The sequence below is a fragment of the Balaenoptera musculus genome, chromosome 4 (assembly GCF_009873245.2).
Source record: "Balaenoptera musculus isolate JJ_BM4_2016_0621 chromosome 4, mBalMus1.pri.v3, whole genome shotgun sequence".
Classification (NCBI taxonomy): Eukaryota; Metazoa; Chordata; class Mammalia; order Artiodactyla; family Balaenopteridae; genus Balaenoptera; species Balaenoptera musculus.
Window position 1 is genome coordinate 77265072 of NC_045788.1, and position 15045 is coordinate 77280116.

Sequence of the window (15045 nt, forward strand, 5' to 3'; positions counted from 1 at the left end):
TTACAGATAAGGAAATCTGTGTCCCGGGAAGTCAGGCGTCTCAAGTTGACACAGTGGAGTTGGTTTGAGAGCTGGGACGACGGGAACCCTGGCATCCTCACTCAGTCCATTGCTCTTTCACCTATTTCATACCATGGAGCAGGTTTGTTTTGTCTAATTGAATCCTGGTAGAAATAGAAATTGACTACCTCCTGGATGTGTAACCAGATGTTAATCATTAAACCTCTTGCCTCAACAACAATGCAGTGGGATGAGATGCTGGGTAATTACTGTACTGTCTGCCTAAGTTTCTTTCAGCCTAATACTTAATTTCATTATTTGAAGTCCTTAGGGGAGAAATAAAATTGTGTGTTTTAAGAGTTAGGAAGACTCTGATCATGTCTTGTCTTTCTCCAGTCCTCGTTTCTGGATCTTCCAATCTACAAATCTTAGGGTAAGGTGAGGTCAGAGGAAAGCATTCTACACTTTCTTCATTTCCCAAACCCAGTTAATCACCATGTGCTATTGCTTAATCCCAGCATCTTAACCATCTCCTTGCCTCTAGGCTGCTACCTCTCTGCCTAGTTCCAACCATCCTCCACCCAGATGATGGGTTAACCTACCTGGATTAATCTTTCCCACCTTCACTTGAGTCCTCCAAGAACCTCTACTGGATCCCCATAGTTTATATGAGTGGATTAAAGCTCTTTGGAATTCAAGGCTCACTCATTATGGCCTCACTAACATGGGCAGCCTTGTCTCCACTGCTATGAGCATGCTCTTGTACCCCCTCTCCCCCCAACATACACCCTTCTTCCTTGCTTTTTGTCTGGCCATATTACAAATGGTTGACTTTAACCATTTGTTTTCTGTACTTTCAGAGCACTTAAAATTTGTTCCAAGCAGCTTAGCCTGTCTTGTATGAATTTATTTGTTTGTTTATTCAGCAAAGGTTTAATGCACACCATGTGCCAGACGTACTCTCAAACAAAAGCAGACACGGCTTTGGTCCCCATGGTGCTTATGGTCTAAAGGAAATACAAGCAAATGTAGAAATACAACTATGATAGGGACCATGAGAAAGAGCTACAAGGCACCACAAGAGCATATAATAGATGGATTTTGCTCATTCAGGAGGCCCTTCCTGGAGAAATGATGCTTACACTGAGAGCTGAGGGGTGATCATCCCAAACAAATGAATAGTATGTGCAAGGCTGCTGGATAGGAGCTCAGTGAGAATGAGAGGTGGCAAGAATATCAGTGTGACCGAGAGGAGGAAGCCACTGGACGTGTGGTGGAAAGGAGGCCGGGGATAGGTAGGACCAGATATGCATGGCCTCATGGGTCATGGTAGAAGGCTTTGTATTTATCCTAAGAACAATGGACAGCTTTTGGAGATATTTAAGGAGAAAGAGTTGGGAGACGGGTGTGGAATCCACATGGAGGAAAACCAGAGTATGTGCAGGTACCAGTTAAGCTGAAGCAGCATGCAGGCCGGAAGTGATGGTAGCTTGTGCTAGGGTGATGGTGACGATGGAGAGACAGAGATTCCAGAAATACTTAGGAGACAAATAAACCCAATTTGATAATAGATTTTATATGGAGTGAGGAAGAAAGAGATGTCAAGGATGATTCCTAGTTTTCAGTCTTGTCCATTAACTGAGATGGGAAATAGGGAAGAAGCCCAAGTTTGTACAGAAGGAATAGGATTTAGATTTGGGGCCTGATTTAGATTCTGAAACAACCAAGAAGAGCTATGAGGAGGACTTGGACCCGTGTGTCCTCTTGGCTCTTATTGTACAGTAGTAGGATTTGTTATTCAAAGCTCTAGCAGTTTCTAAGCAATCCTATAAAGCTTAGCCATGACCAGAGGTACCTTGTTTATCCGTTTACTTATATATTGTTGACTTTCCCCAAGAGTATAAGTTCCAAGAGTACAGGGACCTTGTCTCTCTCATTAGCTACTTTACCCCCATCATCTGGAACAGCACCTGGCTCATAGTAGGTATTCAATAAATGAGTGAATGAGTGACCTCTGAAGGCCCAGGGCACACAGAAATTTGTCATTCTGGTGAGACTTAAATTTGCATGTGCTCTGAGATTAGCATGTGGGGACACAGATGAGTCACTGAGTCACAGACACTGAGCGTCTGACTTTGGGAAACCCCGAGCATCTGCCTCTCAACCAGGTCTTGTTGTCCTCTACCCCTAATAACCAAAGGATATCAAATTCAAACCACCTGAGGGGCTATTTTTTTCACCTAGTAGTTTATCAGAAAATTTTTAAAGATTGATATTTCCCCTGTTGGAAAGATTGTGGTGAAACATGGGAGTGTCACACACTGTTGATGGGAATATAAATTTCTTTCCTGAATTGTCTATTGAAATATAAAAGCCTTATCCCCTTTGACCCAGCAATCTCTCTTTGAGAAATACATCCTACTAGAATAAAAGCATGCATGTGAAGAGATACTTTATATAATATAAAGGTATTCATTTCAACAAATTATTTCAGCATTGTTTGTAATAGTGAAATATTAGAAACAACCTAAATGCCCATCATTAGAAAAATGGGTAAGTTATGGTTCATCCATGTAGCGAATTTTCATGCAGCCACTAAAAAAATTAGATCTATATATACTGAGATAGAATATAATGATATCTCATTAGTTTGAAGAAAAAACAAAGTTGCAGGTCAATGTACATAATATGATTAATTTTTTTTAAAAAAACGTGTAGGAAAAGATGTGGAGGGTAGACTCCAAATTATGGTGCCTCTGGAGAGTAGAGTTCATAGTGAGCAAGGATGAACTTTTTACTTTATACCCTTCTCTATTGTTTGAAGTTTCTTATTATTTATCTTATAAATAAAAAGGGAAGAAAGGGGTTTCTCTACAAAATGGTTAAAATAAATTTGTGAATGTCTCTTAAAGGGTTAAACCTCCACCATTAGGAAACTTATCCAGAAGGCAGGTGGTACAATGGAAACTGTAGGATTTGGGATTTTAGAGGTATACGCTTATGTCTAGTTTTGCTATTTACTAGCTGTGTGGCTTCAAACCAGTTACTTAATCTCCCTGAGGATTTTCCTCATCTAGGAAATTAAGAGAAAAATAAGGCTGATCTCATGGGGGTTTGCCAAGGTTAAACTACATACTACATAATGAAGCCCCCAATACCATGCTGACCAACACTGAAGTGCTCAGTAGTTACCAGTTTCCTCCCCACGGTAGACATAGGCTTCTGCCACCCCAAGCCTAACAACTGTCGAGAAGCACCCCCAGACCTTTGTTAAACGTGCAATGCGTAGACATAATTCCTCCCCCGCCCCAACCTGCTTCTTTCTCCCCTTTTCTCCTCTCCTTGCTCTCTCCGTCCCTTACTTCTTGCCCATGCATTGCCAGGCCCTCTTCCCCTTGATTCCTCTTCTGTTTGCACTGTTACCTGAGGAAATGTAACAAATACTGATGGTAAATATACTTGGGGAGATAGCTTGCCCTGACATAAACTCTGATAGGATTAAACCTGTGTACTTTTTGTTAACCTGATTAGTGGAGCAGAGGTGCCTGGGTGCCTGAAAAACAGGAATCAAGACCTTCCATCGGAGGCACCATCAGGCCACTGCCCCTTGCTGGGAAAGACCTTGCTCTCCTCCCTGCCTGCCACTCCCTTCCAAGCAAGACCCTTCATGTGGGAAGGAGGGGAAATGCCATCCAGTCCCCTGAAAGTGATTCTTGGCTTAAAAGGAAAAAAAACTTTTGTACCTGTATCCCTATACTGTATGGATAATATGTTCTAGAAACTATAAAACATCTTGCCCACTCTGATACTACACAGGGAAGACAGGCTGAATAAATAAATGTGTAAAGATCTGCATCTATTTGGGAACACATGGCATTTAATTGTAAAGATACTCTTTTTTTCCATTGGTATATTTACCTTCCACTTCAACGCAGGATGGTAGTCCCCACTCTGCGCAGCAGCGTAGTCTTGGAAAGTACCTCATGGCGGGAAACAGAGAATCCCCTTCTCCTTCCCTCCTTCCCATGAGCTCTGCTATCTCATCTGAAGTTACCTTTCCACCCTTACAGATCTCCCTTCCTCTTTCACAGAGACTAACTGTGAATGGGTTTACCAGGTAAGACGCAGCTTTAAAAGCTTTTAATGCACTAACTCATTTTGCAAAGAGAAGGCAGTAATGATAGCTTACATTTGTATCATTTTAATTCTTTCAAAATGCTTTTACATGCTGTTCTCAATTGATCTCAACCTCTTGAAGTGGGCAAGGTAAGAACAAATGATATAAATAATAGCTACTGTTTATTGAGTGTCTATTATGTGCCAGGTTCTTTGCTAAATGCTGGACATATTTATCTCATGTAACCCTCACTATTACCCTATCAGGCACATATTATCATCATCCCAATTTTGCATATATAGAAACAACTGTAGTTTGGAAATAACTTGTCAGGTCTTTTAGCTAGCAGGGGAGTGGAGGCAGAATTTGAACTCAGAGAATCAGTCTCCAGAATTAACGTTTTCAGGAGAAAATTATAGACACAACTAGACAATTAGATGGTGATGAACTGGGGAGAAGGAGATGCCACAGGGTGAAGGGAATTTAAGAAGAGAAAGAAAATTTAAGAACTTGAAAACCTGTAGTACCGGGTTTAAAAGAGCAAGGATGCAACCAGGACACATATAAACAGAACACTTATCTTTTTGAAGCTCTTCATATTTTCAGCCCAGATTCTGCTGCCCTTAGTCTCTTCTTGAAAACTTTACCTGCTTAGTAGTGTACGTGCCCAGTGTGGTTAGTTTTACAGAGAAATTAGAGGCTAAAGGAAAAGATAGGAGGTTTCTGCCTTTGAAATGGTCTGTCTTGCTACTTCCTCTCTCTTCCTCCCAATCTGGAAATTCCTCCTGCTTTTTGAGAGTCCAGTGCCTGACTTCTACTTGGAAAGTCAGGCTTGCCTTCTTGGGAAAGATTGGATTTGGTGTGAGCAAGACCCGAGTTCAAATCCTGAGGCTGAGAGGGCCTGGTTTATTATAGTCTCTGAACTTTTGCCCACAGATATGAGCAGGGCTGACCCCACCCTAGGGAATTTTGTGAGAATTAGAGACAGTGTATGTATATCACCTGGTACACAGTAGATGCTGAAATCCAGAGCAACCGCTGAGAAGAAGTGAGAAGGGTTTGCTGGTTGCTCGGTACTTTTTGCCCTGAGACTCTCCCCCACTCTCCATGTGAGGGTGGGCGAGGGGTGAAGGTCTGGGAGCTGTTCAGGATGCTGTAGGGCCAACAGACCCCTGGAGGGAGTGTGAGTGAGCTCATTATGGTCAGATATGTGGGAACCTACCATATTTCAAGGCTTGAAATTCACCTAAGGCATGAAATTAAAGAGAGGATAAAAGAGAAATACCAGGCAACAAAGCCAGTGCTGACGTTGGTAAAGGTGAGTCAAGTCACCCCACGTGTAGTTTGTCCAGAACAAGAGCATTCATGGAAAAGAAGCTGAGTGAGCATTTGGTAATGAAGGTGATCACCCTTGTCCCCATTCTTCTGCCTCAGGGTGTCAGATTCAGCCGTCTTCAAAGCTACCCCAGAGCAACTTCTGGCTCCAACCAAATACCCTCTCTGACTCCCAGCAAACCTGCACTACCCCCCTGCAGATATTCCACCTCTAGACAAATAATGTTGACTGGAGTCCTTTGAATAAACTGTCATTTGTATTGAATTACCATTCAGCAAAATAAAGAATATGTAGTTTATTAATCACGGTATTAGAGTTAACTGCTGCCCATTGTATATTAATTATTGCTCTTGTAGCCTGGCCCCATGCTCTGATTATTTGCAAGCTATTGAATACCAAACATCTTCCTTTATTTAAAGAATAGCCAGGTAGAGTGGCAAGAGACTGCTCAGGGGCAGAATCTTGGCTCCAACCCCCTTAGAAAATGAATGACCACAGACAAGCCACTTGCCTTATCCAATCCTAGATTTGCTGTGTATGCACCGGCACAACTTGTTTCCTCCCAGGGCTCATATTTAGGGAATAAAAGAAAATATTTGAAAGTGCTTTGTGAACCTAAGATTTTGTTTACACCACAAATCAATGTTTTTCTCTCTATTCCAATCCATGCATGTTACTGAACAAAATAAGCTAGTGTTGACAGTGCCATCCTATTCATTGTCAAATCTTACCTGTAGCTGCTTCTGGTATTCAGTTAAAGCTGTGTTGGGTAAAAGCTCCAAGGTCTACTTCAGGTCAGTTCTGGAAAAAAACAAAGAGGTGGTGAAGGTGGAGAAGCAAAAATAAAAAATCAGATTATGAAATAATCCTCATTAGGCTGGAGATACTAGTCATTAGCTCTTCCATTCTGATTGGACTGATTTCCAGGAATCCTACAGCTAATAGAGACAGCAGCTATTTCCCCCAAACTCCTCAAGGCTTATTTTCAAAATGATGTTCTTTTTCCATTCACAACTAAATAAGGAAGTCATCCATCTTCCTAAAAACATCACTTTCACCTTATTACTCTTCTTCAGGAAAGCCTTCAGTGATTATCCATTAACTGGAAATAGACTCTGGAGTGCAATTTACACTCCACCCCATCTCCCCACTTCCTACTCCCCACCACCAGCTCGCCTTATTTATCCTCTGTCTATAAAGCCAGAGGCACCAGCTGGGTTGGTTCCCTCCATGTTCTCCAAGGAACTGCCCCTTCCTGATAAGGGCCTTTGCTCACTCCTTTCTTCCATCCTGACACAGTGAGTCTCTCTGCCTTCTCCCTATTTTTCAGGTATCATCTTAATCCTACTTGGGTTTTAGGGTCTAGCTTAAATCTCTTCCTTCTGTGATGCTTCCCACCCACAGGTCTCCCCCACACTGCTGCAGACCCTCTCTCTAGCATGGCTGTCACTGGCACATCCTCATTACAGCCCAGCCTTGGAGATGGCTCAGGTCATTTCTGGGGACCAGAGCCTGTCCCAAGCAACATTCTGCTACCTCTCTGTGGACATGAGAAAAGTGGCTGCTGGTGGCTGTCTTAAGGGGGTTGTGTCCAGAAGGCGAGGCAGGACCCAGAACCATGTGTCTCTGGCCATTGAGCCAGGCCCACCCAGCTGCTCTATAACGGGGGTGACTGTATTTATTTTGTTTATGGGAGTAACAGTCAAAATGAAGGTAGCTCTACCTGAGAACTCTATTGGAGGGACTCCCAGCTTGAACCCCTTTCTCCTTGGCCCTCATAATTAGGGAAAAAAGGAAAAAGACTCATACAGTGTCACTAACATGGCAGCATATATGCCAGCACCTTGCCAGGTACCATGCCAAGTGCCAGGAGTGGGTTATCTCATTGCATTCTTGCAAGGACCTGATTAGGTTAGTACTGTTATAATCTCCATTCATAGCTGAGGAAACACAAGCTCAGAGAGAGTAAATAACTTGTCCAATGTCCAAGTGAGTAGTACAGTTTGATTTGAACCCAGTTGTATCTGAGTCCAAAGCCTGGGTTTACTTTAGCTAGTCTACACCAGTGGTTCTCAAAGTATGGTACCCATCAAAGTAGTATCAGCATCTCCTGGAAATTTGTTAGGAATATAAGTTCTTGGATCCCACCCAAGTCCTACTGAATTAGAAACTCCTGCTGACAGTGATCTGGGCTATCACGAGTCCTCCTGGTGGTATATGTTCAAGTTTGAATACTACTGCTCTACACTAAACCTCCTATGAGAAAGCCCCTATAACTTGGCTTAGAATCCATATTGACATAGGAACATTTGAAGATGCTGGTTACGTGTGGACTTCTGACCATGTCAAAGTCCCACCTGACATTTCTGTGCCACCTGGTTCCTCATCAACACAGACTTGGAGCTTTCAGTATATCTGTAGATTTGGAGGGTAAGGGGAGAAAGTTTTTAAAAAGTAAAAAGAAAAATTGTTAGTTCCTTCAAATCTTTCGTGATAAAATTTGTCACAGTCTGATCATTTTTGTTTTATTTTCTTTATGCTTATGTCAACCAGTTGAACTGCCAATTTTCACTGGTCATCCATTCCATCATTTATTCAACAAACATTTGTTGGGTGCCAAGGAGGTGACAGGCACAGTATGAGGCTCTTGTGTTTGAACAATGAGTCAGAGGCAAACCCAGTCGGCCTTCTCAGAGCCTACAGTAGACAGGCCATCCCCAGAAGTGTGAAATGCTCTGCCTGGGGGTAGGATGAGGCACTCTGGGAAAACAGAGGAAGGCCCCTCTCCCAGACTTGCAGTCAGAGGAGGCTTCTTGAGGAGGTAAGGGTGCAGCTGAAGACCTAAGAAATAAGTGGTACTTAGCCTGGGGAAGGGAGTGGAGTGGCAGCTGGTGATGTGGAAGAGTGCTCCAGCCAAGAGACGTACATGTGGGAGGATCTGGGGAAGACAGCACTCCTAGCGCGGGGAGGACTGAGGCAAGTCCGGAGTGGCTGAAGCCCGGAGTGGGGGTGGGCACGAAGGGAGATGAGGCCCCAGAGAAAGGCTGAAGGCAGACGTGACTGGTCTCCTAGGCCAGGGTACAGAGGTTGAACTTTATCCTTAGGGAAAAGGGAAAACATTTTAAGAAGAGAAGCGACATGAAAAATTATATATATTAGCAGAGTCACTCCAGTACATACATGGCCTTCTTTTAATATCGTTTCTTTATCATTGTTGGATGTGTTATCGCTCCCTGTGGACTGGGAGCGACTTGAGAGTCATGGTTTTTGCTCTTTTTCTCCTCCGTCTCCTCCAGGGTGTCTGTGCAGTTTCTGTCCCAACCCTGCCCTGGCTAAGTAAGAACACAGGCAGCTTGTGAGCTGCTCCCAGCCAGTAAGGCGGTGTGTTTGCTTGCGTGCAATGCTTTTATTGCCCCATGAATAGAAGTAGGTCACCCCTTAGAGACCTACCTAAGGTCTGCCTTCAGCATTGTCTCCCGCTCTTGGCCGCAGGGTGTGTGTCCTTGCTGGTGACAGTCCAGCACACGGAGCGCTACGTCACCCTGTTTGCCTCCGTCGTTCTCAAATGTGACTACACCACCTCTGCCCAGCTCCAGGATGTGGTGGTGACCTGGCGCTTCAAGTCCTTCTGCAAGGACCCCATCTTTGATTACTACTCTGCATGTGAGTGCCCTCCTCCCTACCCCCTGCTCTCCCGGAGCCCTTCTGTGAAGTACCGCCATTAGGGTGTAGGAATTATTTAGGATCACAAATCCTTATAGTGAGAAGAAGCCAGAAAGATCACTTAATACTGTCCCCTCATTTTATAGATAAACGGAGGCCAGGTAGATGAAATAACTTATTCAGGGTCACATAATATTTATTTATTTTAAAATTTATGTCCCGCCTTGTTCTAAAATAAATTAAGGCAGCTTAGACATTAAGTAAAAGGCAGAGCAAGTCGTGACTCCTAGTTCATTCCTGGTTGCCCACCCATGCGCTAAGATGAGGATGTAGGTCTGCCTCTCATCACCCCCACCTCCTCCGAATGCAGACAAGACTCCTACCCGCCCCCCGTGACGCATGAGGAGTGGTCACCTGTGAGCCTCCCGCCCACTGCCACACTCCCTTCTAGAGCCAGCCTTCCTGGTGGACGGTCAGTCCTCTGTGGACTAAACACTCTCAGTGCTGGAGCGCTCCCTGGCCACAGGCAGCCTGTTCGTTGCTGGACATCCCGGAGTGCTGTGCAGCTCTCCCCACGCTTAGCCAAGTCCTACCTCTCAGTAACAGCTGCCCTACTCACATCAGTCCTGCTGTCTGGAACCAAAGCTCTTCCCTAGCTGCCCACCTCTGCCTCGCTCAAGAAACAAAGGAACCCTGATCCCCACCACCAGCCTGGGACAATTAACCGTTAGAAATTTGGAGAATAGAACTAGATACCCTGTTCACAGGAAGGAACTGAGGTTCCCGAGATGAAGAAGAGCAGGGGGAGACATCAGCTTTACCTTTTTTAGCCCTAGTATCTTACAATATGAACTCCAAAACCTAACTGTCTGAGCCACCCACGGAGCCTGACATTGTCCCCAAGACACCCCTCTCTAAATTGAGGCATTGTTTCCTGGGGGTTACTGTTAAAATGCCTGCATTAAGTGGGAAGGTAGGAGGGACCGACTAGTAGGCATTTATCACCAGCAGATTTAACAGCTCTCAAAACTTTTATTGTAAGGGCAGGTGGATGAACCATATGGGAGCAGATTCTGGGGTGACTTTGAAAATGAGGCAAGGGAAACTGGGGTGGGAGAGGGGGATGCAGTCAGGATTTGGAAATGATGGCCCATTGGAGGGGTCTGGAGTCTTTCTGCTCAAAGTGTGGGTCATTGGTGCCACCTGGGAGCTCATTAGAAATGCAGAATCTCAGATCCCCACTCCAGAATCAGAATCTTCATGTTTAAGAAGATTCCCAGGGGATGCATAGGCTCAGGAAAAATTGAGAACATTCATTGCTCCAGAAAGCACTAAGGGCACCTTTCTTCATGGGAATTCCCCACTGCTGTGTGACTTAGGTGTGTACTCTTTCCCCAGCATACCAGGCGGCTTTATCCCTGGGCCAGGACCCATCCAATGACTGCAATGACAGCCAGCGGGAGGTTCGCATCGTGGCCCAGAGGCGGGGGCAGAACGAGCCCGTGCTGGGGGTGGATTACCGGCAGCGCAAGATCACCATCCAGAACCGTGAGTGTGGAGGCAGCAGGGAACTGGGGTGGAGAGGTGTGTAGACCAGGCCCAGAGGTCTGAGTCATTGTGGGGATTTCCCTTTTTTTCTGCTGCCTGATGGTCTACTTGGTCACTTTCATTTTTTGAGGAAAGTGTGAAATACACAGAATGTGCTATACCATCTGAAGTCATTACCCTGGAAGTTGGTCTCAGGCAAGAAGACATCCTACAGCTTTGGCTAAAGGTCAGGGAGTGGGTGATTTCCTTTGCTTTTCCAAGATGCAGGTCTAACGTGTGGCTCAGGCTCCCTTGATTCCTTCTACAAATTGCTCTCAGGGCCTGCTCGAACCCCAGGCCCCTGAGTTCCCCTCTGGCCACTTCTGTTGCCCAAATCTAAGGAAATAGGGGTTTCCAAGTAGATGGCCACCATAGACCCTCGCCCTCCATTGGTAGAGGAAAGAGCATTGTGCTTAGAATCAAAAGACAGGGTGGGTGCCCCCATGCTTCCACTCCCTTGCTTAGTGACCAGCAGCAGATCCATTCTTTTCTCTGGCCTCTGTTGCCACATCTGAAAGATGGGCATAATGGCCTCTGTCTCCCCACACCGAAGTGAGTGTCAAATGTGATATCTGAGAGCTATGTCTGAAGCATATGCATTCTTTGTGGGAGTACAGGGAGCAGTGGTCAGCCCCGGCTCTGGAGTCAGACTCAGGTGTAGGTCCCCGTTCTGCACTTACAGGGTGTGTGAACTTGGGCAAGTCCCTTCCATTTTTTTTAGCCTCAATTTCTGTAAGATGGGACTTGCCGTAGCATGTATCTCATGGAGAGTTGTCAGGATTAAGTGAGATAATACGTATAAAGCACTTAGCAAACATTAAGTGTGCAGTAAACTTCAATTATGATCACGCAACACACTTTTGAATGGATGGGTCAGCGCCCCACATTCCTGTCTTGTAATCCAGGACTGCTGCAATGGATTATTGGCACAGAATTCAGAGCGTATTTCAATGAGCTTTATGTGCAGTGTTAAATAAATATTGGCTGGTTAAAAGTGAAAAAAAAAAAAAAAGTGGGAGAATACACCTAGAAGGCCACTCAGGGTACTCATAGCAACAATGTGAGGAAATCAGTGAATATTCTATGACTGTTTAGGTAGATCAAGCCAGTTTAAAAATTGCTTCCACCTTTGTATATAATACTTTGGCTATAATACATAAGTCTGATCCATTTACATTCAACCACGGACCTTCCCAAGTCAACCCTTGAATGCTCAGCCTTAGGGAACATCTGTCCTTTTCCAGTTTCTAGGTGCATCCTCAGAGGTTCAGGGTGACTCTGCTTTCTCCAGAGCCCACAGAATTAGCTCCGATCTGACCCCAAAGTTTAAAGTCTCCTTTACAGTTTTTGAAGGATGAAAGTGCCCATAGGGGATAGTCCCTGATTTTCTGTCTTTTTTTCTAGTTTTGAGCAGCACTGTCTACTACTTCCCCTCCCAACCACGTTTGGGTCAAACTCTGCCTCCTTCTTACTCCCATGGGAAAGTGGTATTTCCCCTTGGTTTTAATTTTTAACCCCAGGCTTGTTGTGACTTCTTGGAGCCCTTGTTTTCCGATACTTTTATGCCTGTGTTTGCATCATTTGAGAAGACCCTGTCAAATCAGTTCTTGGATCATTTAAAATATTAACATATCTGAATGTCCTCATTACTCTGACATCCCTGAAATAATCCTTATGTCTCTAATAAAATTGGGGAGGATTTATAATACACATTAACCTTGGAGGGGGAATTTCCTCCTAAGCACTTTCACCATTCTTCCAAGTCTGGGGCAAGCTTGTTTCTGGGAAAGGCAGCGGGTTTGGAAAATCATGGGGTAGGAAAAAACCATAGGGATTGACGTAGAAAGAGAAGGAAACAGAAGTCGAAGTTAGCTCCAGTGGTGCGTGACCTTGCATGTTTGTTTCATTTCCTCAGTAAATATTTCTTGACAAAGAGATAATAAAGAATTGCAGCTAGGACTGCCAACTGAGCAGGAGCAAGTCTATAACTAAGGTCTTTAAGAATTTGAAGGTGTCCTCTGGTACTTATTGTGGCTGAAGTAGCAGGGACATGGGAGCTGCCCTGATGCGTTTGACTGGATCTTAAGCCCTTTGAGGACAGAGATAGGTCTTGTTTGACCTTCCACAGAGTCTGATATAGTGCTGGACCCACAAAAGGTCTTTAGTGAACATTTGTTGCATTTAGTAAGTGTGAACATAACATTCACCTATCTTAATGGGGTAGATGCTTGGTGCTCATGAAAACGGAAATTCTTTTCTTGAGTAACATTTACCCTTAAAATATTGGCATGTCATCCTTACTTATTATTCAAGTTCATCTCACCTGTCCTTTCAAGATTCAGAAGTATGTGTTTCCAGCTTGTGAGGAATCCAGGCTGTGGAGTTATCCACCCAGTTAGGAGAGGACAGTAGAGCTTGGTGGTTAAGGGCACCAGCTTTGGGGCAGAGACATGAGTTTGAACCTACCTCTGTTACCTCTCTCTGTTCTAGCTTCCTCTAGTCTTAGTTTCCTCATCTGAAATGCAGCTAATAATCCTACCCACTGTATCAGGATTAAGTTTGATTGCAAGTAAGCAAAAGCCCAAAATATTAGTGACTTAAACAATAAAGAAGTTTATTTCCTCTCATGTATAAATTTGGAGGTAGACAGACCAGAACTAGTGTGGTGGGTCTGTTCCATTATGTCCTCAGGGACCCAGGTTCCTCCCAGCTCACCAAGAATGTCATCTCCTTCCTCATGGTCCAAGATGGCAGCCATCACATTTGCTTTCCAGATAACAGAGTTGAAGAAGAAAGGGGCAAAGAAGTTCCTAAACTGTTTTTTTAAAAGTTCCTGGGGGCTTCCCTAGTGGCGCAGTGGTTAAGAATCTGCCTGCCAATGCGGGGGACACGGGTTCGAGCCCTGGTCTGGGAAGATCCCACATACCGCGGAGCAACTGGGCCCGTGAGCCACGACTACTGAGCCTGCGCGTCTGGAGCCTGTGCTCCACAATGGAAGAGGCCGCGACAGTGAGAGGCCCGCGCACCGCGATGAAGAGTGGCCCCCGCTCGCCGGAACTGGAGAAAGCCCTCGCACAGAAACGAAGAGCCAACACACCCAAAAATAAATAAATAAATAAATTTAATAAAAAAATAAAAAGTTCCTGGGAGCCATCATGTGACACTTCTGCTTATATTGTGTCCACCAGAACTGAGTCACATGTCCGTGTCCATCTGTAAATGAGGGTGGGAAATAGTGATTTTATTCTGGATGGCCATGTACATGACCAGAACTTCTATGATCGTGAGAGAAGGGGAGAATAGACATTGGGAGATAGCCGGTTATCTCTACCTCACCCACTTAGAGTTGTTTTGGAAAGTAAATGAGGTGATGTATCCAAAATCCTTTCAAGGTACCTAGTAGGGCTCAATGAATGGTAAGTTCTGCCACCTTTATATTGTTTGGAGAAAGAAGAGAGTCTCAAAGGAAGGAATTGAGGCCTTTCTCTGAACTATGAGAGGCCCTCTTGGGATGTGGAAGTACAATGCTGGGGACTTGAAGCTACCATAGATCAGATCCCTCTCCTTTAACCACTGGCACCTTCGCCTCCCCTGTTGCAGGAGCAGATCTTGTGATTAATGAAGTGATGTGGTGGGACCATGGAGTGTATTACTGCACCATTGAGGCTCCAGGGGACACGTCAGGAGACCCAGATAAGGAAGTGAAGCTCATTGTCCTGCGTAAGTGCTCCTGGAGCTTTCTGTTTGGCCACCTCACTGTGACACTTTTACATACAGAAAAAAAAAGAAAAACAGAAACAAGCAAGCCTAGGTTATTGTTGTCAGTAGCCAGCCTCTGAAGTTCCCTTAACAAAGATAAACATTTTTTTTTTTTGCCTGTATATTGCTCAGCCTTAACCTATAGGTCAAGAGCTGTGTTGATCAGACCTCTACAATGTTACAACCTGAAGCACGCACCTGCATGTTTAGTTCAGTTGCTGCTCCGCTTCTCTCCTGCAGACTGGCTGACAGTGATCTTCATCATCCTGGGAGCCCTCCTCCTGCTCCTGCTGATTGGAGTGTGCTGGTGCCAGTGCTGTCCTCAGTACTGCTGCTGCTACCTCCGCTGCCCCTGCTGTCCCACCCGCTGCTGCTGCCCCGAGGAAGGTGAGAGGGGACGGACGAGCAGTGGGGTGGGGTGGTGCGGGAGCCTAGTGCCCCAGGCAGATCAATTTCCTATGCCCAGGTCAAAACCTTGGGTTCTTCCAGGTTCTCCTCCATGCCCTTCTCCCGTCAGAGGCTCAGAGGTCTTTGGCCGCAGCCCAGGGAATTATGCTCAGGGAAGCTGTGGAGCAAAGTGGGA

The 15045-nt window shown here is 45.0% G+C and overlaps 1 protein-coding gene across 4 annotated transcripts in view; it reads left to right on the top strand.

Annotated features, from left to right (window-relative positions):
• ILDR1 (immunoglobulin like domain containing receptor 1) overlaps nt 1–15045 on the top strand; it is a 41930-nt gene that overhangs the window by 3852 nt on the left and 23033 nt on the right. For all 4 annotated transcript variants that reach the window (XR_005019626.1, XR_005019627.1, XM_036849503.1 and 1 more), the window contains exons 2-5: nt 8946–9116; nt 10515–10664; nt 14304–14423; nt 14703–14849. Coding sequence is in view for 2 of the 4 variants with exons in the window: in XM_036849503.1 (XP_036705398.1) it covers nt 8946–9116; nt 10515–10664; nt 14304–14423; nt 14703–14849 (588 nt within the window). In the remaining 2 variants the exon portion in view is untranslated. The remainder of the gene's footprint in view (nt 1–8945; nt 9117–10514; nt 10665–14303; nt 14424–14702; nt 14850–15045) is intronic.